This window comes from Periplaneta americana, chromosome 13, assembly GCF_040183065.1.
Source record: "Periplaneta americana isolate PAMFEO1 chromosome 13, P.americana_PAMFEO1_priV1, whole genome shotgun sequence".
Taxonomy (NCBI): Eukaryota; Metazoa; Arthropoda; class Insecta; order Blattodea; family Blattidae; genus Periplaneta; species Periplaneta americana.
The window spans coordinates 34,300,436-34,327,340 of NC_091129.1; the positions used below are offsets into that span (position 1 = coordinate 34,300,436).

Consider the following 26,905-nt stretch of genomic DNA (forward strand, 5'->3'; position numbering starts at 1 on the left):
AATAAGCATTCGTGGATTCACCAGCCTTTTAGGAATCTCTCCCTCTCTGTCTCTCATTCATGATTATACAGTCACACAAGAGCTTCTCTGCTTCTCTATTCCTAGAGTCGGTTAGAGATAAAAGTCATTTTGTATCATTTCAGAATTCGTTTTTGGCTTAAATTTATTAATTAGGGTCTCAAGTGAAATGGTTGATCTTTCAACGGTGTTATTTACACTTTTTCCTATTTTTCTTCCGCCGAAAAAGTCTTCATAATTATTTAAAGTTAACAATTCGGAATACTGGAGACAAATTAAAGAATGCCAAAAATTTAACTTTGAATTCATGTTTCTAGAAGTAGCGAAAATGACCTAAAAATTTCTTTCCCTGCCGTACCCTAATGCTTTTATGGAACGCATATTTTAATATGATGCCTGACATTAAAACAAGAAATAAATCAATATTTTTAATAGAGACTGTTCCGTCACTTGTGCGTATAAAACTAGATATCCGCAAATGAAAAATGTGGACTAACTATCCTGTATTACAAGAAATGCTTGAATAATTTAAAGAAAATCTGCACAAACACGATGAAGAAAAGGGACGAAATTATTGAGCTTTATAGGGATGGGTGAAAGAGAGGTGGCAAATAATGAGGAAACTCAATTTCAATTATAACTGTAGTACAAACTTAATTTATTTTATTATTTTTTTCACCACGTTATAATAGGTCCATGAATACCAAATGGGATCGTTGACCTTTGATTTGACCAACGTAGGGAGTTATTTTTACTGATTGTATAAATTTTTTAATAGTCTGTAGGTATTTGCGTCTGAAAATACATGGCAAATCTGTTCCTCATTTGTGTTTTGTCACTTTTTCACAATTATGAACTTCTAAATATTTCAGTGAAATTAGAGTTCGGAATGATTTAACACATTGTTGAGCCAACGTAGGCATGGAAGGAAATGAAAGATTCGTTATCAATACTGGACAACAGTCTTGGTAATACATCCTGTAGGTATCCTACAAACAAAATTCAGCTCGGACTTCTCGCTTCGCGCATGCTATACCCCTCTTACTCCCCTGCGGTAGGCATGAGAGCATGCTGGGAACGGGGGCATACGTCATCTGCGCGAGACAGTCACGCCCGCTGGTTTCTGCGCACTGAGTTTTCCTTGTTAGATGCTTATAGGTGCCTTTCCTATTACAGTACGTAACTCGAAAGCGTTGGTTTTGTATTTAGCCTATGACACGCTGCAAAAATATCTCGCACCAGCTTACTAGTTCCTAATATGTGGATAACAATTAGACGAATTTTAAATCATTTTGCAACAACTTCTAAAATATTGTAACAACATTTTCAACTCTAATAATTATATGCAAAGACCAAAAGATTGATATCTGACTGAACTGAAAACCCTTTAACTACAGGGTGCGAAAATAACCAAACAGTTCTGGCAACAAAATTTGGAGTTTGATACTACAGAAACTTGAATATGTAGTAGATTTTGATGGATAAAGCAATATATTATATTGTATGTATGTTTTTAAAATTTATAGTGCAATAGAAGTAAATAAAGAAACACATAATAATGCTCATTAATTATTGCTACTGGAGCTAAATGACAGCTGTGAGCAGTATGGGATAAAGATAAATGCGAACAAGGCAAAGATCTTAGTCATAGGAAGAGAAGTAAAGAAACTAAACTTACAAATTCGAAATGAGGCAGTAGAGCAAGTGGACAGCTTCAAATATTTGGGGTGTACTATAAACAGTAACATGAGCTGCTGCCAGGGAGTCGAAAGAAGAATAGCAATACCAAAGGAAGCTTTTAATAAAAAAGGAACATCTTCTGCGGACCTCTGGAGAAAGAACTAAGGAAGAGGCTAGTGAAATGCTTTGTGTGGAGTGTGGCATTATATGGGACAGAAATATGGACATTACGACGAAGTGAAGAGAAGCGACTACAAGCACTTGAAATGTGGATATGGAGAAAAATGTAGCGTGTGAAATAAACAGACAGAATAAGAAACGAAGCTGTGTTGGAAAGAATGGATGAAGAAAGAAAGATGCTGAAACTGATCAGGAAGAGAAAAAGGAATTGGCTAGTTTAGTGGCTGAGAAGAAACTGCCTACTGAAGGATGCACTGGAAGAAATGGTGAACGGAAGAGAAGAGTTCGGGGCAGAAGAAGATATCAGATGATAGACGACATTAAGATATGTGGATCATACACGAAGACAAAGAGGAGGGAAGAAAATAGGAAAGACTGGAGAAAGCTTGGTTTGCAGTGGAAGACCTACCCTTGGGCAGTATAGGTACTATGAATGAGTGAATGTTATACTAATATTTTCGTATAGGCCTATGCATTAATCATAGAAAATTTAGTAGGTATCTATTATATTTTTCCAGTGTTGTTTCGGCAATGTCTCATTTCCTAAAAAGATAGCGTTTATAAGAACTGGTATATTTTATGTTCAACTGGGTTACTTCCCATTTACCGTCTCCATAATAAATTATAAATTGAAGAGTAGAAGGAAAAAGTTTGGGCTTATGTGGGCAAAATTCTCACTCTCTGGCAAACCGATTCGCGTCCTTCGAAATTTGCCCTTATTTTTCTTACCCATCTTACTCCATCTCCATCCCTGATCGTGAAACGAGCAGGCCCGGGTTCAAATCCTGGATGGGACAAGTTACCTGGTTGAGATTTTTTCCGGGGTTTTCCCTCAACCCATGAAGAGCAAATGCTGGGTAACTTTTGGCGGTGGACCCTGGACTCCTTTTCCGGCATTATCGCCTTCATGTCATTCAGATGCTAGATAACCAAAGCAGTTGGTTTTATTTTATTTTATTGGGTTATTTTACGACGCTGTATCAACATCTAGGTTATTTAGCGTCTGAATGATATGAAGGTGATAATGCCGGTGAAATGAGTCAGGGTTCCAGCACCGAATGTTACCCAGCATTTGCTCGTATTGGGTTGATGTAAAACCCCGGAAAAAACCTCAACTAGGTAACTTGCCCCGACCGGGATTCGAACCCGGGCCACCTGGTTTCGCGGCCAGACGCGCTGATCGTTACTCCACAGGTGTGGTCCAAAGCAGTTGATAAAGCGTCTTAAGATAACCCAATATAAAAAGTCCACCTCATATCCCTTGTATTTAACGTGCTTTTAAGTTTATTCATTGTAAGCTGTATTGAAGTTCAGTAGTTGGTTTATCAACTGAAGACTTCTCGCCAAAGAGTTCAAGAATTAGATCATCTGACCAATCAGTAACTAACTTTAAGTCTAAAAGACAAATGTGGATAATATTGGAAGTCAGATTGCGTATCATAGTAGCACAAATAATAATAATAATAATAATAATAATAATAATAATAATAATAATAATAATAATAATTCATTGATTCATTAATAGTATTTTGCCCAAGAGCAGGTCTTTCACTGCAAACCCAGCAATCTCCAGTATTTCCTATTCTCTGCCTTCCTCTTAGTCACAGTATATGATCCATATATCTCAATGACTTTCATCTGATATCTTCTGCCACGAACTCTTCTCCCGTTCACCATTCCTTCCAGTTTCTTCTGAACCAGTGACCCAGCCAATTCATTTTCCTCCTTCTGATCAGTTTCAGCATCATTATTTCTTTACCCACTCTTTCCAGCACTGCTTTGTTTCTTATCCTGTCTATTTCACATGCCCCATTCTTCTCCATATCCACATTTCAAATGCTTGTAGTCGCTTCTCTTCACTTCGTCGTAAGTCCACGTTTCTGCCCCATACAATGCCACACTCAGCACAAAGCACTTCACTTGTCTCTTCCTTAGTTCTTTCTTCAGAGGTCCGCAGAAGATGTTCCTTTTTCTATTAAAAGCTTTCTTGCTATTCTCCTTTTCATTTCTTGGCAGCAGCTCATGTTATTGTTATAGTACACCCCAAGTATTTGAAGTTTTCCACTTGCTCTACTGCCTCATTTAGAATTCGCAAGTTTATCTTCTTTACTTTTCTTCCTATGACTATGGTCTTCGTCTTGTTGGCATTTATTTTCATTCCATACTGCTCACAGCTGTCATTTAGCTCTAGTGGCATATCCCTCTCCTCTTCTGCTAACAACGCCATGTCATCAAAAAATCTTATGCACTTTGTTCTTCTTCCTCCTACTATCGCTCCTCCCATGTTCTCAGAACTGTTCTTCACTAAATCCTCCAAGTAGATGTTGAACAGGGTAGGTGATAAAGGGCATCCTTGTCGTACTCCTCACCCAATTTCACTTTCGTCTGACATTTCTTATCTTCTCCTGACTTTGACTCGTTTCATATAAAGGTTACTGAACAGACTCGTCTCTCTCTCTCTGTCTCTCTCTCTCATCTACGCTAATTTTCTTTAGGATTTCCATCAGATTATTCCAATCCACAATGTGAAACGCCTTTTCTAGGTCTACAGATACTATATAGACTTCTTTATTCTTCTCTAGGAATTTAATAATAATAATAATAATAATAATAATAATAATAATAATAATAATAATAATAATAATAATAATAATAACAATAATAATAATAGGATGATAATAACACTACAAAGCAAAGTTTATAATTGAAAAGGGTGATCTATGGAAAGGCTACTAGATCTGTCAGATCTAATACGTTGTTGATGATGATGGAATTCATCGACAAAATGTAGACAACTATTTCCAACATCCATTACAAATGGCAAATTTTAAAATAAAACCGAAATCACGGCAAACGTGAAAATTAATGCAGTAATTATTCTGATATATTCCCATTATCGGTATCATTATCATAATAATATGTCACTACAGAATAATGAATTCAGTTACATGAGAATTTTGTTAAAAAGAAATTGAGCAAATAGTTCGAAAGTTACTTACAAAATATCTTTATATGTTGGTAACACTGAGAGCCTATATACAAGTCTTTAGGCAAACATTTGCTAATACCGAATAATTTAAAGGCCGCACGTCATTGAAAATATGATCCATACCACGCTCCAAATACGTGGTATTACTCATGCTATAAGCGCAACAGTTTGTCTGGAATAAATCCGTGGTCGGTAAGTCCAATTGATGTGGCATTACATTTTCAGTTTGGTTAAGCCACATTCTTCCATCGACACGGACATGGATGCTTTTAAACGAGTGCCTCTTTGTATGCCAAAGTGCACAATTAAACTACTTCTTAATGAAAGAGAGGATTTGTGGGGTTGCGTTTGTTGAATCTGCGCCATATTCGCTCAGACCCGCCGTTAAATCGTAACGAACGAGCTGCTGGGCTCGTAACATTGGCCGTTGAGCAGGGCACAGCAATGGAAACAAATGAACAAACATTTGTTTTGTGTGGGATTTTACGTCTTAGCTTACTGTAATGAAACTTGGTTATTAGGTACATTTGGTGTCGTGCATTATATTTCTGCTTCAGTATGTATGATTTAAAAAGGCGGATAAATGACAAAGATGCACACTCAATCTGAACCTCTTGCTTGCACAGTTCGGTTTTGATTTGCTGAAAAGCCGCGGAAAGATTTATAACAGTAGTAGTGGCTTGTGTAACAAATGCTGCAAATTTAGTTAATTATAAGTTCAAATAAAAGTTTTTCATATTTATTTTCCAGAAAGATTACCAGACATTTTGAAATGTATTTGCTTCCGTAATGATGATGATGTAACATTTAAAGCAACATAATAACTCAATAATCCTGTCAAAAATATTTCTTTTAAAAAACTTCCTCTTTAATGTTTTTTATGCTAAATACTTTTCCTTGAACACATCTATCTTCAGTTCTTTGAGTTCTCCCTACAACAAAATGATATGCTTGGCAACGATCTCAGGTCTAATCGATTAAACCAAATGAATATGAAATTAATTTTGATAAGATGCAGCTAAAATAGAAAGCATGGCTCAATTTACTAATGCCTCTTCCATATTACTGCACTACATCCTAGAAAAATTAGAGAATCACACAAATAAGTATCTATACCGCTCAGGCATTAAATATATCAAAAAGACCCACACCACGTCAGTAATAACTGTAAAAATATTTAATTTTTAATAGCAATATTGTTATGTTACGTAAGTTTTGTAGTTTTCAGGAACTCTATATATACTATAGCCGTTACTCTGTAAATTATAGAACTAATTTAAGATAATCTCTACGCCTACTTATATAACCTCAAAAGGGTTCGCTTTCATATCATCGATATATCAATAGCATTAATGTATATCATTAGTGACAAATGTATCATGGCATAAACTGTGATAATATTCAAATTTTAATGTAATAATGTCATCAAACCTTCTTAAGTTTTGTAGTTTCTAAAATCCAATACACAGCTGCACTCAGAAAATTACGCGCCAGAGAATCAGACCTGTAAATTATTTTTAGTAAGTCTTGAGATGTTCTAAAAAAATTACACAAATGAAGATCGACGTAGCTATTGGAATTATGGTGTCAGAGAATCTGAGCTCTAAATATGTCAGCAATCCTGCAGGTCATGGCCTTAGTGTAATATTGTTTATTGTAGTGTGCGTGTTTTGTTTTATTCTAAAAATCCATTAGTTCTCAAAACTGACGACAGATGGATTTTGGAAAATAGGAAAATTATGTAGGAAAATTTACATTTCACTGAAAACTATTATTTTTCTAAAAAACTTTGGGTTCCAAGCTTCAAAATGAGGGGTCATTTATTAAAATCGGCTCAGCCGTTTTTCCGTAATTTTCATTACCAGTTCAAATTATATATATATATATATTACACAGGGTTGCTAAATTAAATTTTGGTTCAAAGAGATCGATTTTGATTAATTGTTGGCTTATGTTGAAGGATCTCAAGTCAGACTTTGCCTTTAACGTATGAAAACATTTCTGTGGCCGGGAGGAAAAGGGCTTAAGTCAGTTTTTTGTGAAAATGAGATTTTTATATATTCTGAAAGCGGAAACAATTCTTTACAATCTGGTAAAACGGTTGAAGTCAAATAAGACTCCTGACTGGATTTATAGAGCGTTACCAAATGTCCTAAGTACTTTTTGAATCGAGCACACACAGAATAAAGTACTTAATATTTAATATTTTATTCCTTACAAACATCACATGTTTACTTTCCATGTTTCCCTATTAAAAAGATCTAACTTATAGTCTACCTGGTTGGCAAGTTGGTATAGCGCTGGCCTTCTATTCCCAAGGTTGCGGGTTCGATCCCGGGCCAGGTCGATGGCATTTAAGTGTGCTTAAATGCGACAGGCTCATGTCAGTAGATTTACTGGCATGTAAAAGAACTCCTGCGGGACAAAATTCCGGCACATCCGGCGACGCTGATATAACCTCTGCAGTTGCGAGCGTCGTTAAATAAAACATAACATTCTAACTTATATTTTAGCTATTTTATCACATACTGATGCCCTTTCCTTTTAAAACTTTAAGCACCAGGGCAAACAGTCCTATAATTGTTTAAGACCCATTTTGCATTCCTAATAGTTTACATTTCTCATTTATTTTGACATGAAAAAGATTTTATGTTTAAATAGTCCCTTCTACTCAGTTTGGATTCTAGTCTTAAAAGGGCTTAAGTGCGGCAATTTTTGGAAATCAAGAAAATTGTTAAATGAGCAACATTACCTAGTTTAGAAGAAATATAACTTAAACAAATAATATACAGGAAAACCTCCTAATTAAAAAAACTCTATAATTGACACCAATTTCAATCTTTCTACTGCTCTCCTGAAAAGTATAACATTTTTACTTAAGATCTTTTTCCTACCGGTCACAGATTTTTATAATGATATGAAGAATTGTCATATTTAAACCTCCATTCATGCAATATTAACACATTTAAATACATACGAGAACATCAAATAATGTTTGAAAATGCCTATACAGTAAACAAAATCAAGCAGCACAATATTGTTAATAATCCCAATTTAATTTCAATTCAGTCCAAGTATCATGTAGACACTTCATTTTTCAATACCGCTTCCTCTTCTTCAGCAAATTCTGTCTTCGAGATTGTCTTCTATGTTGCAGCTCCACATTGTCTCTTTTCATAAACCAACAGTAGTCAGCCATCATCACTTCATCGCACCTGCCTTGATAACGCTTTTCTATTTCTTTCATGTCTTGATGAACCCTTTCTCAGTGTTCTTCGCTGTAATCTTCAAGACAGTCAGAGAAAAAGTCAAGATGGCTATGAAGGAAATGGATTTTAATGCTGATATTGCATCCTAAATTTTTCATAGCTACCAATATATTTTCTATAATGTTTTTGAAACTTGGGTGTTTCCTATTTCCCAAGAAATTGTCAACCACATTCTTAAATCCTGTCAAGCCAGTCGTTCTTCATGAATCATTAACGTTTACACATAATATTATGGATATATTAATTTGTCCTGCAGAATAACCTCTGTAATGTTGACAATTAGGGTAATTCCGGGTTAGATGGCCATAGTTTTTTAAATCACTTAGAACAGGGTAACCGATTGGTAAAGAAATACGAAACAAATCAAATACGTTCCTTCTAGGTTATATTTCTCCACTACAGTGCCTCAGGGCGCATAGAATTCACTGATATAATAAAAAAATACGTTTGAAATATAATAGGCCACTGGCCATCTCACCCAACATATGTGGGTGAGATGGCCATAGGATATAGGGATAGATGGCCACCATTATTTTTAAGTAAATTCATAACAATTTTTTGTAAAAGAATGAGGTTTTATGCACTGGACACATAAATATAGTGTCTAAGTGCATAATTATGATTGTTTGAAACTTTTCAACAACTTTATTTTTTGTTTTTTCCTCTTTTAGTAAATTTTCCTTAAAACAACACAGAAATAAATTGAAACGCTTATGAACACATTATAATAATAATCCGAGGCACGACAGCCCATGAAGGACCATGATCGACCAGCCGGCTGCTGGCCTCACGTCTACATGTCGAAGCAGAGATGGACAATCATCCAACCAAATGGCGGTATCGTGTGATTAGCCCGATGATCACCCCAGCCGTTACAGCAGGCTTTCTTAACCGGATTTCGCAACCTATCGTAGTTACCCAAGTGCATCACGATGCTGGGTGGGCACCGGTCCCATACACGAGCTCAAATTTCATGAGATAATTTCTTCCCCCATGAGGACTCGAACCAGCGCGAATTCCGTAACGCGAGTCCTAAGCAGGATGCCTTAGGCTACGACGCGGGATCTTATGAACATGTTAATGAAACAAAATCCTGAAAGGTCAAAGTAACAGTATCTTTTCCAGTTGGTTTCCGGGATAGAAAGCGTTGTCTCACAAGCAAACATTCTGATGGGAGCAAATAAAAAAGTTATTTTTTTTCTTCCGCCATATTAACAATTTCAAAAGAAGTGCTTATACAAATTTTGGCCACTCGACCGTAATTACGAGTCCATCCAGAAAGTGATTTTACCTGGGGCCGTTTACAGAAAAAAACACAATTACATGGAAAGATTTATTGAAACAGATACAGCAATTGTTGCGCTAATTGTCAACGTATCTCCCACTGGAATTGAGGCATTTGTCATACCATGGGATCAATTTTTGTACCATTGTGTCGTAGAAGTCAGCTTCCTGGGATCGAAACCAGCGTTGGACAGCCGCCTGCACCTCTCTACCGATCCCATGATATGACAAATGTCTCATTCCGGTGTGGAATGTGTTGAAAAAATAGCTCAACAATTGCTGTGTCTGTTCAATAATTTTTTTAATTAAATTGTGTTTTCTTTCTGTTAACGACCCCTGGCGAACTTTTTTTACGGCCCTCTTAATTGCGGTCAAGTAGCCAAAAGTTTTATAAGCACTTCTTTTGACGTTATTAACATGGTGAAAAAAATAACTTTTTATCTGCTCCCATCAGAATGCTTGCTTGTCAGCCAGTCAGAGAATATTGACAAGTTCTTCAGCAAAAATGGAAGCGAGACTATAGACATCGGTCCCTGTAAGGGAAAATCCATGTTCCTGCATATTTAATATGGCGAACAAACCTACATCTATTGTCATTGCCTATGTGTCACTTGATGTATTCACTAGATGATTATAATTTTAGCGCATGATCTAATAAAAACGAACGCTGACAATGACATTATTGCTGATACGAATCCAATGGCATTTATGTCAGGTCATGAACTTTTTAAACAGCCCTAACATTAGTATTACAGTATTCTGAAGTTTTGGCGTGTCCAGTGCTGATCTATGGCTACGGTTACAGAAAATGGATATTTAGCAGAAGTGAAATTAATTCTACTATAGGCTGCTCTCACATTTTTGGTCATACAAGGACAAATAAATAGCCTGCAAAATTTGCTAAAGGACATCAAAACACAAAAATCATGTTGCTCTTAAAATAATCTAGAAGTTGAGTAGTACAGATTAGTACACTTCCTGTGTACAAATGCAGCTCAGTTTACTGGTGATAAGAGCAAATAAAAGTCTATGATCATAGTTAACGTGCGACTGGCCGTGCAGTGTTTGTTTCTCCAAAAATTTGTGTTTTTGCAACTTCTACCTGCAGAGTAGCCTACATATTTATCTTTCTTATTAGAAATATGGGAAAGAAATGGAGATAGTGATAAAGAGAGGAAGTACAGAGTCTTTCATAAGTAACGAGTCTATTGAAAAATTAACTATTTTGGATAATGTTTTAAAATGATGTTCATCCTCATGAGGAAAAACCCTTCCCTGTGCCATACAGTCGATTTGGAAACAAACACCCTCTCCCCTCGACGCTACAGCTATTAAACGAAAGAATGGTTAGTGTTTTAAACCTTTATTAAAACAAATAAATATAAAAACGGTTTCAATTGTTGACAAATTATGGTGTACAATTTCCATAATGTCTTCTGCTCTGCTGAATGCACAAATGTAAGCGACGTATCAACTCTTCATGGACTCTGGTGAGCATGTCAGACGTTTTTTTGTTGTTTAGTCAACTGTCCGAGAACCATTTCTATCATGTGTTCAGGAATGATGGGTGGCTAGTCGCATAGACACGATTCTTGATGAATCCTCAGAAAAAGAAGTCCAGGGAGTCAAATCAAGTATTCGCGGAGGCCAACTGATTGCGCCTGTGCGACCGATCCACCTGCCTGGAAACACTTCGTTTAAGGAATAAACGCTTAATTTGAGCGACACTGTTTCCAAATTTAAACCAGGCAGCAATTTTTCTCTTCTGCAATAACGTTAAGAATTTTATCATTCCAGTCTATAACAACAATGTGTACAGGCATGGCCGTGTGCCATTGTCCTTGGTGTATAGGAGGCCATGCTCCAGGTCATTTTAAGTTGGCATCAAATGCACATTATACATGGATAAATAGCTTCCTCTGGCGACGGGGGAAGGAGGTGTTGTTTCCAATTCGACTGTACGGCATCGGGAAATGTTCTTTCTCGTGAAGATGAACATAATTAAAAAAATTATGCAAAATAGTTGATTTTTCGATGGACTCGTTATTTATGAAAGACTCTGTATAATTATGATGAAGAAACGAGTTCGAGGAAAAACCTCAGCCAGGTAAATTTTTCCGAACAAAGGTTTGCACCCGAACCCGCTCGTTTCGCTGTCATACATGCTAACCATTACTCCACAGCGATTGACTAAGAGATGATAAATTAATATGATTAACAGAAAACTGCCAATGTGACTCCTTGGATTTTCAGCGAAGTATTAAATTTATTAAGTTGGTTTTGGTATATTGCAGAAGGGGATGGTGACAGGTGATTTGGAGAAGACTTCCTATGAGAATTTAATGAACCGATTAACAAAACAGGAAAAATTTACTATCAACGTCTTTTTGGCTCAAATTGTTATGGACCAATATCATTTGAAGTCACGGTAATTCACTATCGCATGTCAGTAGAAGCAGCTGATAGAGAAACTAATTATGCGAAATCCTGTATTGCACAAGCAGTGAGGAGTCTGATCCAATGACGTCACTTGACAATGCTAATTTTATTGCAGTATTTCCTTTCCTTTAGGCTACATTTATCAAGTTGTTGTTTAGACAACTGTTCGAAGACAGATATGAACCTTACAAGTGATACCAAGAAGGCACCACTTATGAGGCAACTAGGCCAGGAGATAATGGGGTAGGGTGCAACGGAAATGTTGCTAAATAAATGTATTTAAATGTGAGCATAATTAACTATTGTGAATGCTCACATTTATAGTCGTGACGTTATTATTCCCGGCGTGACTCCTCCTCTTTGCTTACGTCTTAGGAAGTGAAGGCTCTATAAAGTCTAGGTAGATAGTATCGTTCGCCATTTTTGTTCTTTCGTTGCCGAGCTACCATACGAGGAATCTATTTGCCACGCCGTTAAACATTATCATGTCGTAGCTCCTATGATAATAAATCAAACGCACTGTAATTCAGCAAATAATTGAGCGGCAAATAACGTCTTCGTGTGCTTTCTGCGAACGCCAACGAAAGAGCCAAAATGGCGGGCGATTATATTAAGTATTTATTGAGCCTTAAGAAATGAATAACGTCTTCACCAGCGAATCACAAGACGCACACGTTTAAATGTAACAGACCTGCAACGCGATTGGCTGCCAGAAATTAGAGCGACGGGACTATAGATACATTTATTTTAGCATTATTTCCGTTCCCGTTCTCGTCGTTTCCGTTTCCGGTTTATTGTGAACCAGTCTTTAATGTCTATTTCTGTTACAGATTGTAGCACCAGCAGGGATATTGTGCGTTTAGCCTATGATGTAATTTTTTAGTATTCAATCAGCTATTATTATACTCATAATTAGGGCCTATACCAAGTAGGGCTACATTTGTTCATTTTTCTATATATTTTATGGAGAGCTCCATTGAATAAATTCTTAATTAAACAGGCCTAAATACTGTAAAGCAATCAATTATTGGTATTGGAGCACAGAAACGTTCAGTATAACCTTGGGAGCAACATATGACGTTTTCTCATAATAAATTTGTTTTGTGGTACAGCTAATGTCCTAAATCAAAATAGTGGTATGTCGTTGAAAAAGGTTGAGAGCCGCTGCGGTACAATATTCAGATCGCTTAGAGAAACGGTTTGCCATTTGAAAAAAAGAAAATTTTCTGCCTATTTTTACAGGTTTTTTACGGACTATTCTCCGGCATTGTCGCGTGTTTCTAAGGAATGGAAACAAGTTCTTTAATCACTTTGCTGAGACAACGCAAAGCAATCATATAGTGTATGTCATTCCTTCATGTCTTGTGAACTGTAATTTATATAGACAATTTTAATTATGTATGTGGTACAGTAAAACCTCGTTTATCCGGACTAATTGGAAGGGAATAAGTTGACCGATTTTACAGAAGTCCGGATTAACTAAAATAACCTAAAAGAATAGTAGAAAGCGCATTAAAACTCCGTTTATAGCAACAAACCACGATTATTATGGTGTGTTTAAAGGGCATAGGTCTAAATACACTACACAGTACAGTAAAATGTAAAGCAATACATACAATGCAGTACATACGTGATAGACATAATAAAATTGTGATGATGTGCCCGAGGACCTGGCTCTATATCACTCGAAACTATTGCTGCGGAAATTGATTTGAAGTACATGTCTATATTCTTTTGGGACAGCAATTCCATAGTTATAATGTATAAAAGTAAGCCTTAAAACAAAGTTCTTTAATTTTTCCAAACTCATCGTTTTTTTTGCCTGCCCGGATTAGGCGAAGTCCGGCTTATCGGGGTCCGGATTAACGAGGTTTTATTTATTTCCGAATTCGTGTACTGTAATTACGCCTGAGACTTGGGTAAGAGCAAAGGTTCAGACAGTTGCACGTGGCGGTTCAAGTTACTTGTCGGCAACACCGCGAATGGCTGTCATATCTTTTCTCCCAATAGTCTCTTTATAGAATCGGTAATCAAAAGCAAATCCTATAAATAACAATATAGACTTACAAATTATTTTGTTCCATTGCTATTTCGAAAGAAGTTACACACGTCGAAATAACTTCAGATGATAAGTTTTAATCATATTTCGTAGTGGTCAGTCAAGTAGTTACCAACTTAAAATATAAATAGACAGGAATGAGTAAACTCGGGGTTGGTAATAAGAACAAATATCAGCATCATGTTGGTGGAAGTAAATGTCAGGGTAAATCAATGTTGTTAGAGGCTCTGAAATTGAGTTTCCGCCATTGATCTCATTTGATGCCTCAGGACATATTGGACTATGCAGACGAGCCTTGCTAACTAGCAATCCACCTAATTGATAGCCTAGAGGCTGCTTTCCAATATCACTTGATGGTTTACCAGCGTATTAAAATTTTAAAGTGTATCCATGTATACGTTAAGCATGTGCCGTTCTTACACTATTATCATGAAGTAATTTATGTTTTCTAATTACTGTTTCATTAAACTATTAACAAGTTATTACAAAATCTGCGAGATGGAAGTTTCTACTAGACTTGTTCAGGTTTTACTGAAATTAGGATGCTTAAATATGTATAAAGTTGGATACATGTTTTGGGGGAGTACACATGATAACAAGACTCTAATACAGGAACAAATATGAAACACTTGCGGTGAAAGTTTATTTTTTATTCTTCTTCCCTCCAAGAATTTGTTGCTAACAGCTTGGTGCATGAATTTGTAGCGGCTTTGTTTTCCATGCCAATAGGATCTCTTTGTAAGACTTTTTTTTTTTTTTTTGGATTTGCCATTTGTCACTTTAATATTATAATATTATCACAATCTAGTATACAGTCACGAAGCTCAGTACATAGGGAATATGCATCCATAGATAGTTGCTAACCACTAGGATCGCTACTATCGCCTCATCACATACAATATGAAACAGTACCGGCACAGTCTATTGTTTCTAGTCCCTCATCAACTCAAGCTTCGTGACTGTATATACTTTTTTTAGTAGGTTATTTTACGACGCTTTATCAACAGCTTTGGTTATTTAGCGTCTGAATGAGATGAAGGTGACAATGCCGGTGAAATGAGTCCGGGGTCCAACACCGTAAGTTACCCAGCATTTGCTCGTATTGGGTTGAGGGAAAACTCCGGAAAAAACCTCAACCAGGTAACTTGTTCCGACCGGGAATCGAACCCGGGCCACCTGGTTTCGCGGTTAGACGTGCTAACCGTTACTCCACAGGCGTGGACCTGTATATTCTAGACTGTGATATTATGTTAAAGAATATTTCTTGAATTTTTCAATTTTTGGGAATGTTTGTGTTAAATGGGCTAAGGTAATGCCAAGTAGAAAAAAAGAACATTTCCAATATATCCTTTGCGTTTAAGCGAGGAATAAAGGCATCAGAGGCCGTTAGAATCATTTGTGCCATTTGCTGGGAGAACGCCATTGGGGAAAGTACCGCACGAAATATGGTTTTCTCGTTTGAATGAGAACTATTTTCACATGAATGAGCTTCCACGTTTAGGAAGACAGTCCGACGTTGAGATAGACTGTTTAAACTCTATAATTCACCATGATCAACAAACTCGGGAATTTGTCATTAAGATGAATTGTGACCAATCAACCATAGTAAGCAAAGTTAAAAAAAATGGCTTATGTTTTGAGTGAAAACAACAAAAATCTACGTGTTACCATTTGTGCTTCTTTGCTTGCTCGTCATCATTCAGCTAGTCAACAACGTCGATTGTTTTTGTCTGATTGTTACTAATGACGAAGAGTGATGCCTTTACAGCAACATCAAGAACAGATATGAATGATTGAGTCCAAACAAAAAGGCAACTCCTCGTGCAAAAAACTCTTGTCCATCCACGTAAGGTAACGATGTGCATATGGCAGGACAAAGAAGATGTCATCTGGTCGAGGAATGTAACGACAACTGCTGAGATTTATTACCAACAATTCAATCGCCTTGAGGCCACAATTCAAGATAAACGACCGGGAAGACTGCATCAAGTGATTTTGCAGCACCATAATGACTGTCTGTATTCTGATAACATTGCAAAAGCGGTGATTCAAGAGTTCAGTCTAATATTTTAGAACCGTTTCGTATCTTGTAGTCTACGTAGCCTAAAGTTAAATGTACAGGATTACAAAATGCATGTTTATAAAATATTTTTCAGCCACTGTCATAGGTCGTGATTCGTGCTCCGAGGTTGTATTTGGATATGTGTTCGAATCCCACGACTTCTTGAGTTTTTTCCGAGATTTTCTCCAGTTGCAAGGCGAATGTCAGGTAAATACATGACGAATTTTTGGACTCATTTCGTTATTACGATTTATATCGATACTCGGTAACCGCACAGTTACTACCTTGTTTTACTTATTTAAAATTTGAAAAGCAAAATGTCTTCCTCATCTTCAACGTTATATTTTTCTTCTTTATTAATACCACTACCATCATCATCAATATCATTTCACGTGGCTTATTTTATGATGCTTTATCAACTGCGATGATTACCTAGCGTCTGAGTGAGATGAAGGTGATAATGCCAGCGAAATGAACCCAGGGTCCTTCATGGAATGTTATCCAGCATTTGTTCTTCATGGGTTAAGGGAAAACTCTGGAAAAACCTCAACCAGTAACTGGCCCAAAACAGGATTTGAACCCGGGCCTACTGAGGGAATCCTCTCTTTTCTAATGACCAGCAATTCAACAAAAATCCTCATATCAATTTGACGCTGTTTGGGTAAAGGGAGATAAGTCGTATAAATGAAAATTAAACGTTGGACCCAATTGGAAATATTTTTCTACACAAATAAAACACATCAAATGCTAGTACTCTTTTGTTTTTTGCACACCCACTTGTAGAATTTAACTTGTGTATTTCTATGGGAAACAAAACTCCATTTGCACAACAATTATTTAACTCCCTTTACCCGAGCACCATCGAATTACTCTAACGAGAGGTGTGTTAATTTCAATTTCATGGCCACTCATGTTAACCGTTACTCTACAGCGATAATCATCATCATCATTATCATTAATCGTCAAAAGTTTAAGATTTTCCCTGGTTTGTCCTCTACCTTAGATATTAGACTAACAAATAGGGAAACTCGCTGTTCATATATTTCAGTCAGCACGATGTATGGCCACTGCTTGAAACGTACGAAATCCACAAGACAGGGGACAGTTACCTTGTCCATGTAGGCCTACAAGGGACTGCTGTGGATTAAATTTCGAATCCACTGAATTTTCTGTCTGAAACACTACAAGTTGAGGCAGACAAGGATAATATGCTGTCTTCATAATTATCTTACATTTCGTTACTGACACACATATCGATATGCATAGTCGTTTCCGTTCTCGGTTTATTGTGGATAAAAAAATCTTCACGCTCACATTCTTCGCTTCCCGTTTTCGTTTTGGTTCTCATTCTCGGTTTATTGTCGACCTCCTTTGGGGGTGATGATAACATAAAAGTAGGCTGTATAATTTTTCTATGACTACGTCACCTCTCACAACTCTAACTCAAGCAAAGAGATCGAATCATTGATCGGTCAATGAGTTTCTGTTAATGTTTGCTTCTTGTACTGTATTAGAATGTGGTGTCGCGTAATATGAGAGGAATGCGGACGAACTCGAGATAGAAATGACCACGTTTAAGCCATTCCGGCAGCCATTTCTAAGCAACCAGAAGAGCTACACCCGTATTTGATCACTCAAACGATTCGATCGATTTTTCGTTACGGCCTGATTTATTAAGTAAAAGTGCAAAAATAGTGAACGGACACTTCTAACATAGTGAGAATTTGGGAACAAGGACAATAATTTAGACTTCATTTCAAAATGTCGAAACATGTACAGTAGTGGCAAAAAAACCGGACCGACCCTTGTAGCTGATTTCAGAGCCTTGTTCACTCCAGAGCATGATAGACTGGTAACTAAGACTTTCGTGGTTCGAATCTTGCTTGGGAAGGAAACTTTTTTTGTTCCTTAATCTAATTTATTCCCAATAATTTTCGATAGCAGCGATATTTTACTACTTAATTAACTTATTATTCCCAGAACATGAATTTTACCAGCAATCGAAATGTATTGGGAATAAATTTGAATAAGGAACAAAAAAAAGTTTCCTTCCCAGGCAGGATTCGAAATACGAAAGTCTTAGGGCCATATTCATAGACATTCTTAGCGCGGGCTTCCGGTGGATGATCAGCGAACTAACGTTTTTCGCATTCATAAACCAGTGTTAGCGATGTGATATGATATGAATCCTGTACAAGTAATCAGCCTATAGCCGGGGCTAGTTTAGCACGCTCGTAGCGCGGGCTAGCGAAATGTCTATGCATAGCACCCTAAGTTACCAGTCTATCGTGCTCTGGAGTGAACAAGGCTCTGAAGTCAGCTACAAGGGTCGGTCCGATTTTTTTGCCACTACTGTACAATAAAAATATTAATAATGTGGTCCACAGACTATTTCTAAAGGGTTTCTCCTAATGACATGATGCTTTAAGTGTGAATTACCTGCAATTATCTAGCCTTATAGCCTGCACTATAACTGTACATATGTTGTAGGACGTAAACTTCACGAAATTTAATGCAGCCTAACATCGAACTCTCAACTCTGCTTTGTGAGATACACGCACCTTAAAATTTCCTTTTTCTGGATTATAAAATTTATGTTACATTGATTAATGGAAGCTTATGTTTAAAATTATAAATCTTTGTTGAATAAATAGAATATGATATAATTAATATTGCTGAAATAAATTAAATTAAAAGTTTTGTTACAAAAAAAGATGAACATTAGGGTGCGAGGGCAGCAACAGCTGTAAAAAAACTCGCTTATATATATATATATATATATATATATATATATATATATATATATATATATATATATATATATATATATTAATATTTTGTTAAATTAATTTATTTTTAAATATATATAGTATGACATTTATATTACTAGAGTAGGTGATTGAAGCTTCTGCTTAACTTTATAAATCCAGTGAGTATAATATACTTTATGATATAGTTTACGGTAAATCACATAGATAAATGAGAGCTCATGTTCAGATTTACAAACTTTGCGAACATAATTAATACATCGTAAATAATCCTTATAACAGCATTTGCTTCGAAACATTTGCAATGCTTTGATGGAGAGTATTTGGTGTTACACCTACCTAATCTACAAACTAGTTCAAATTTGTGACACTCAAATAATAAATTTTGACATTGAAAATAACAATTTTTTATTTATTTGACTGTTTGCTTGTACAAATGTATTGTTTCTACCTTGAACCTTTCGAAATAGTTACCATATTTGCCACAACCCGATAAGAATCGAATTTGCACGAAGTTTGACTGCATTAATTTAGTGTTTAATTTATTGTAAATCATAGGGAAGTATAGCCTAATTCTTTAGTCAGGTCTCCTTTTATGTTGAGAAGCAAATAGTCATTCCATTTCTTATTAGGCGCTTTTTTAAAGGCTTCTTCACATAATACATAATAGGTCATAGGGCACTTTGTGTACATACTAGAGTGCATACATTTTGTCTTTTCACATTCGCGAGAGTAGAGCAGAGGCGGCAGTACACAGCGAGAGGTACTCAAATGCGAACGTGGAAAGATAAAATGTATGCACTAAAAATTCTACATTAGACCTGCGCAAGGTTTGCGCTCTCCGAGCCGGCTCACAGCTCATGAACGGAATGCAGATATTAGCTGCGCTCTGTATAAGGGTGGACTGGACGAAGGAGTGATCTCGTACAAAATGTACACAAAAGGAAGTACTATTACGAGTGCTTATGAAATGAATTCACGTTCAGTGTTTGAAAACTATCTTGGATTATTATTAATTAATAAAGAAATATTTATTTTACAGAAATAATAGAAATTATATAGCTACTTAAATGTACAATATCATTTTGTTATATTTTTATTTATCAGTACATGAAAACGAGGTTTTATGCTGTTGGCAGCTGAAAGGAACAGTAGCCTACTGATCATAATGAAACATCAGTTACAGATGTTCGATGTCTGCCTCTATTAAAGTTGATTATAGAAAGCAGTTGCTGGGAAAAAGGGGGGATATCCACTTTCAGGTAAAATTCAGATTTCCATTCGCTTATGTACTTCATATGAAGTGTATTCATTCTACACTTAGAAAAGGGGAAGAAAGTTCTAAGTTACCGAATAACTGCTGGTTAAATTATCAGTATTATATTTGGAATGATAGAATTTCAAATTTTAAAATTGATTTCCTGAGAATTGTTTAAAAGTGGACATCCCCCCTTTTTCCCCTGGACTCTTCAATATAAATGTTGAGCAAACATAGCAATCATTTTCACAGCCAGCCTGTGTAGTCGTGGATATTATTGCTAATGCTTAGTCTTGTAAAACTCAATAAGGCTAGTAGTATTATTCAAACGATTTTTAGCCCTTAGGTCACATTGAAGATCAATAAGTTCGAGCCGTAAATCGTTAAATGTTTTGTTCCGTCTTTTAGATTCCTTCATACTGTACTGTATTGCTAATGTTTAGTCTTGTAAAACTCAACCAGGCTAGTAGTATTATTCAAACGATTTTTAGCCCTTAGGTCACATTGAAGATCAATAAGTTCGAGCTGTAAATCGTTAAATGTTTTGTTCCGTCTTTTAGATTCCTCCATACTGTACTGTAGCAGTAGGTAAGCAACGTGAAACAGTTACTGAGAATAGGCCTACACACTGCACTCCACTAGATAACTGAGTGGTCGTTTCCCTCTCCTCTACGTATAGCAAGTCTATGTCATTCTGACGTATGTTCCTCTCCGTTTCGTCGAGCGGTAAACACCGCTCTCCCGCTCTGAAGGAGCGTGCGCGCTCGTTGATTGTTGTTTGTGCAGGCCTATTCTAGATGAGAAGCGGCAGCTAGTTTTTCCAACTCATCGGCACACTTGTTTCCAGTCGTTCCAACCAAACATATAAGTTTTACAGATTTGGTTGCATTTCTGGTGTTATTTCTTATTTAAATTGTAATAGGATCTAAGATATACAGTCTGATCCGTTTGGGTATGGATAATTTTAATTTATTATTACAAAGCTATTATGATAGTAGGAAAAATATCTTTCTGGTTATGTTATGATTAAAAGATGGGAGTTTCCATATATGACAATCAACAATGCATAATTTGAAAGGACAAATGAAAATCGTAGATGATTAAAATGGCTACTACAAATCAACAGCGGGCACAATGTGTTCTACGGTATGCTAAATTTGAGAGTGGTAAAAGAGTTCAAAAGGAATTTCGACTTGCGTATGGTGTGCGTAATGTACCGATTCCATAATGTTGTGGTATGGAACATTTGTAGAAACAGGTTCTATGTTAAAGAACATGCAGGAAGTCGCAGGCGAATCCAGTACGAGAAGCAGCTATCTGTTGGCTTGGTCTCCAAACTCGCCAGATCTAACCCCTCCTGAGTTCTTCGTGTAGGGTTTTGTTAAAGACATTGTCTATTCACAGAAATCCAGAAACATTGATGATATGAGAGTAAAATTTACTCAAGCTTTTCAACAAATCACCCCTCTTATGTCACAACGGACATGGGCTGAATTGCATCATCGTTACGAGTTGTGCAGGGTGCGCAATGAGGGTCATGTTGAGCTCTGAGGAATCTCCCATCTATCAGTGTTGTATGCTCAAAGTTTCAACAAATGAAGTTCAGTAGTAAATATTTTACGGTGTTTTTATTTTATCTATACCCTAACGGATCACTCTGTAATATTTAGTTTTGAGGTATAACTGTTATTTCTGAAATTTACTGAAATCATTAGACAATTTGAAGTTAATTATTATTTTGCTAATTGTTTTGTTTCATGACAAATAATAGACTTCGCGTGTATTCCTCTGTAATTAAAATTCTATAGTGCCGTAAAGTTTGAGAAAGCTTGACTTAGAGAAGCGACGTGAAAGAACTAGCACGCGATTATTCTGCAAACGCTTTGTCATGGACATACAGATGTGTCAGTAGAAATTGAAACACATTTGTTACAATAGCACAACATTTTTGTTTGTGAGATGATAGTTGACAAGAGAAGTACTCGAGTTGTCAGAGCGTAGACCAGTCTCCTATGACGCACCCTAGACAAATATTCTGACTTTAAATTGAGTATTCAACTGGTTTGATATGGGTAAACGATCAACGGTTAAGTATCCACCTTTAGTAAAAAAAAAAAGTTGTTTATATAAGTGTACTTTATGAGTTTATGACAACTGTTACAAATGATGACCTCTGCGATGTTTGGAGTCCTATGTCGAACGCATGAACGTAAACAAATGGGAATTCTTCATACACTGCGATTTGTTTTATATGTAAAGTGACAAGTGTGAAGGTCGCCTCTGCTTAAACGCAATTGGAAATCAGACTTTTCTTATCAGATTCGAGAACTACGTCATTAGTTCTTGCTAATGATATGGAAATCTCTTGCCCAAATTTGAATGACGGCCTCATGAATCGGATGACCAAGATTTAGGCCTACTGCATTTTCGAAGTTCGAGAATACCAAATAGCGCAACCTGTTCAGCAAATCTCCTCTGTACCACCTCAAACGAGTTGCTTTTCCAGCGATGGATTTGTCCTAAGCTACTTACTGTATGTAAATGAATCGACCTTGAATTCTTGTCACATTTTTAAGTCTTCCATCATTTTTCCTGAAAAAAAAGCAACAATCTTTCCTTTCAGTTGATCGATCTTCCTTTTCCGGCGAGGTAACGTATTCTGATTGGGACGATTCGTCTTCGTTTTCAACAAACTTGGTTGATTGTGAAGATTCGCCTTCTTCTGCAAGAGACTTGGCTGATTGTGAAGACGGTCTTGTATCTGTTGCTTTCTCGTTGTTTTAGTCGAATACCTTTTCAGTCGGTAGTATTTGTTCTATAAACCAGGCATGAGGTCAGAGGACTATATTGCATTCGAATCGCCAAACAAGTTCGGTTTTCAATTCGTTTTGCGAGAAGGTGTTCATTGCGAGTCACCGGCACGAATTCGATGTTCCCAGTTGTTTGAAGCATTTTCTGAACAATGATACTTCGAGTGGCTTGACGTCTCACTATTGTAACAATTACATAGCATAATTTTATACAAAACGTGCCGAAATGGAAGTATGATTTTAGCATAAAGGAAGTAAAAAATCAGATGTTTCTCTTTATATTCGACAGCTATATCAGTAGCTCTTGCTAATGACTTAAAAGTCTCCAAAATTTCTTTATGACAACTCTAGTACTTTTCTTGTGAGTAGAAAATAAAATACCGTAATAATAAATTGTATTTTAGATTTGGCTAACTGTAAAAAATTGAGGGGTATATTTAGATTCAAATATAAATTTTCAAAGTCAGGTGACCTACATACGTAAGAAAACTTTTTACATAATTCATTCCCTCAGACACTTAACCAACGTTTTACCTCTCAGCCTTAAAAAGAACCCGATTCAAACTTTAGTGATGCCCCAATTCGATTATTGCGATTCTCTATTCACGAATCTAAATACTGATCTTGCCCATAGACTACAGCGTGTTCACAATACCTGCGTTCATTTCGTTTGTAACATTAGAAAATTCGATTATGTAACACCGTCACTAGAATTGTTGTCTTGGAATCCACTTAAAGAAAGAAGATTCTTCAACTCCCTCTTATTACTATTTAAAATCATCCACACCTCCACACCCTCTTACCCAGCATCTCGTTTTGTTTACCTTTCACTACCTCGAACCCGGAACATGTACCTTCTCTCTATTCCTCTGTACAGAACATCCTTCTATTCATCATCCTTCAGCATTCTGTAATTCTCTCCCTGACTATATCAGAGACTGTCGGACAATATCTAAATTCAAATTTAAATTAAAAAATCATATTCTAGTTCATGGAATTGCTTGTTCAACACCTGTCGGGTTGCGCAACTTTGGCTTAATCCACGACATACAGTAAATATTGTAACTATGCTGTTGTAAAATTTACAATTAATATGTAATGCATTTATTATTATTATTATTATTATTATTATTATTATTATTATTATTATTATTAGTTATCAGTTATTACTATCATCATTGCTATTTCTGTTTTTCTTTCTTTTTTCTTGTATTAGCTCGATGACAGCTCTATAATGTTCTTTTGACCCTGTTGACCCTCTATAGGGCTTTAATTTAATTTGTATTATTTTCATCAGCGTCTGTATTTCTTTTTTATATTTATATGTGCTATCTGGTAGGATGGAAGAGAAGGCCTTATGGCCTTCATCCTATCAGATTTATTAATTAAATAAATAAATATTTTATAAGTTACTGATTTTAATGTAAGAAAAGTTACACGGCTGCAACATGTCATGAGAGACTACGGAAATGGTCCTTGTAAAAAGCTAACTATGCCCTCACCCATCCATAAGGAATCAAAAGAGTTGAATGATCCCACTAAGAGAAAGAGGTTGAAAAAGACCTTAAATCTGCATGTGTCACACGATGGAGCGGGAGGACGCTGAAGAGAAGATGAATGGAGGAAAATCGTCTGGGCGGTCAATGCCTGAGAGAGGCAGTACAACCAGAAGGAGAAAAGAAGAGTAGGAGTGACTGTAACTAGTTTCTCATTTGTAACAAATGGTTTTATTCTGAATGAAATAATTGTTAATGCACAATATTATACAGTTCCTCAGTTAGTCCAATGTTATAAACGCAATGAAAAGTGAAGAATTTTAAAAAGGTTAATGTGTTTATTTAAGGAACTTCGTAGAATCTCTTCTGTGTAAGAAATGAAATATTAGAGTAAAACTGGTTCCTCACTATTTTATTACATTTAAATGCATACCTTTTCTTCTGTGTTTAAATGTAATATAAGAGGGAAACTGATTTTTCACTATTTTATTACATTTAAATGTACCTTTTCTTCTGTGTATACTTAAAAATGACTTTTAAGGAACCCGCAGGTTCATTGCCGCCCTTGCATAAGCCCTCCATCAGTCCCTATCCTGTGTAAGATTAATGCACTCTCTCTCATCATATCCCATCTCCCTCAAATCCATTTTAATATTATCCTCCCATCTATGTTTCGGCCTCCCCAAAGGTCTATTTCCTTCCGGTCTCCCAACTAACTATCTATGCATTTCTGGATTCGCCCATACGTGCTACATGCCCTGCCTATCTCAAACGTCTGGATTTAATGGTCCTAATTATGTCAGGTGAAGAATATAATGCGTGTAGTTCTGCGTTGTGTAACTTTCTCCTTTTGTCCTGTAACTTCATCACTCTTAGCCCCAAATATTTTCGTAAGAATCTTATTCTCAAATACTCTTAATCTCTGTTCCTCTCTCAGAGTGAGAGTCCAAGTCTCACAACCATACAGAACAACCGATAATGTAATTGTTTTCTATATTCTAACTTTCAGATTTTTTGACAGCAGATTATATGACAATTATTATTATATTTTTGGCTAAGAGGGATGAAGTTACAGGAGAATGGAGAAAGTTACACAACACAGAACTGCACGCATTGTATTCTTCACCTGACATAATTAGGAACATTTATCCAGACGTTTGAGATGGGCAGGGCATGTAGCACGTATGGGCGAATCCAGAAATGCATATAGGGTTCTTTAAAATCCAGTAAGGAAGTATTATTATTATTATTATTATTATTATTATTAGTAGTAGTAGTAGTAGTAGTAGTAGTAGTAGTAGTAGTATTTATCTGCACAAGTCATTGTTAGTTTTAATTGCTGAGATATCATTTGTCAAGATGAGTCGGGGAATTCGCCATGTGATTGCCTAACATTTACGTTACAGTTGGGAAAAATCTCATGATTGCCCAACAAGGTAATCAGCCCAAGTGGGAATCGAACCGACGCTCAAGCGTAGCTTCGAATCGACAGGTAAACATGCAAACTACCTTAGGAATGCCATTGGCCTGCAGGCTATTGAAGCTGCGGTAATTGGATTTGTAACTTATTACTATAGATTACTTGAGCAACTCATTTGACTCTCTTGTGCTCATCGCATAGTGGCACGAAGTTCGCAAGGGAGGAAAAGCGTTAATATTCAGTAGACGAGGCCTCGATGATTACTCATTTACCTGGGTAATGGTGTGACGGTGATGAGTACAGTGATTGTCTCTCCACGCTCTGCTCTCCTAATTGGCCATCCCTCGACGCATCCACTTTCGATTCGGCTCGTCTTGTTGGATTTTGCTCCGGCGGTGGTTCTGTGATAGAAATCAAGTGTGCAGGAGGGTGATTGCTGCTTTGACCTTTGCTTTCACCCTTGTTTCCATTCGTGATGATGGCACCACTTCCGGAAATGCAGTAACATATGAATAAACAAGCCGGGATGAATCTGAATCGCTTTGCCATAGTAACTTCTTGATGTTACTCAATGTCTCGCATGTGTTGAACACTAAGATCTGTCTGCACTCGATGAACTTATCACTGCACTCGGCTCTGCACTGAATTTACTGGAGACTGTCTTCAAATGTTGATATATTTTCACTGTTCTTGTCTTTTATACAACCTGGTTGTCTCGCTTGGAGACATCTTTGTTTGATTCAGACCGAGACAATAGTTCACGCTTGCGGGGACAATTTTAACAGTAATGACACAATGAGCAATTTAGTCCTTTATTTGTCTTGATGACAATTGAAACCATATTCACACATATGTACCGTACCGATTTGTGACAAGTTACAGCAACGCATTTAACAACAATGCTTTTTCTGTCATATACAGGTAAAAGTATTGCGTTATATTGCGAAACGAAAATGTAATTTACGCTCCCTTTCGGTAGTCATAAATTTCACTTTCCTTTGATCAATTTCTGGGTTATAACAGCAAGAATGTCTTTCCTCTTGTTTTCTCTCTATTAATATAAGACAATGAACGCGGAAATACAGAGTTGTAACCACAATAGTGAATATACGGAAAGTTATGAGTACTACGTGGAATTGGTAAAATTTGTCCTTTTGTTTACTCTCGTTTCAT

General features: G+C 36.5%; 1 protein-coding gene across 1 annotated transcript in view; it reads right to left on the reverse strand.

The window, feature by feature from the left end:
- Window positions 1–26,377, reverse strand: part of LOC138711792 (uncharacterized) — a 111,457-nt gene extending 85,080 nt beyond the window's left edge. The window contains exon 1 of the mRNA XM_069843021.1: window positions 26,005–26,377. Coding sequence (XP_069699122.1) covers window positions 26,005–26,281 — 277 coding nt within the window. The 5' untranslated portion in view covers window positions 26,282–26,377. The remainder of the gene's footprint in view (window positions 1–26,004) is intronic.
- Between the last annotated feature and the right edge of the window lie 528 nt (window positions 26,378–26,905).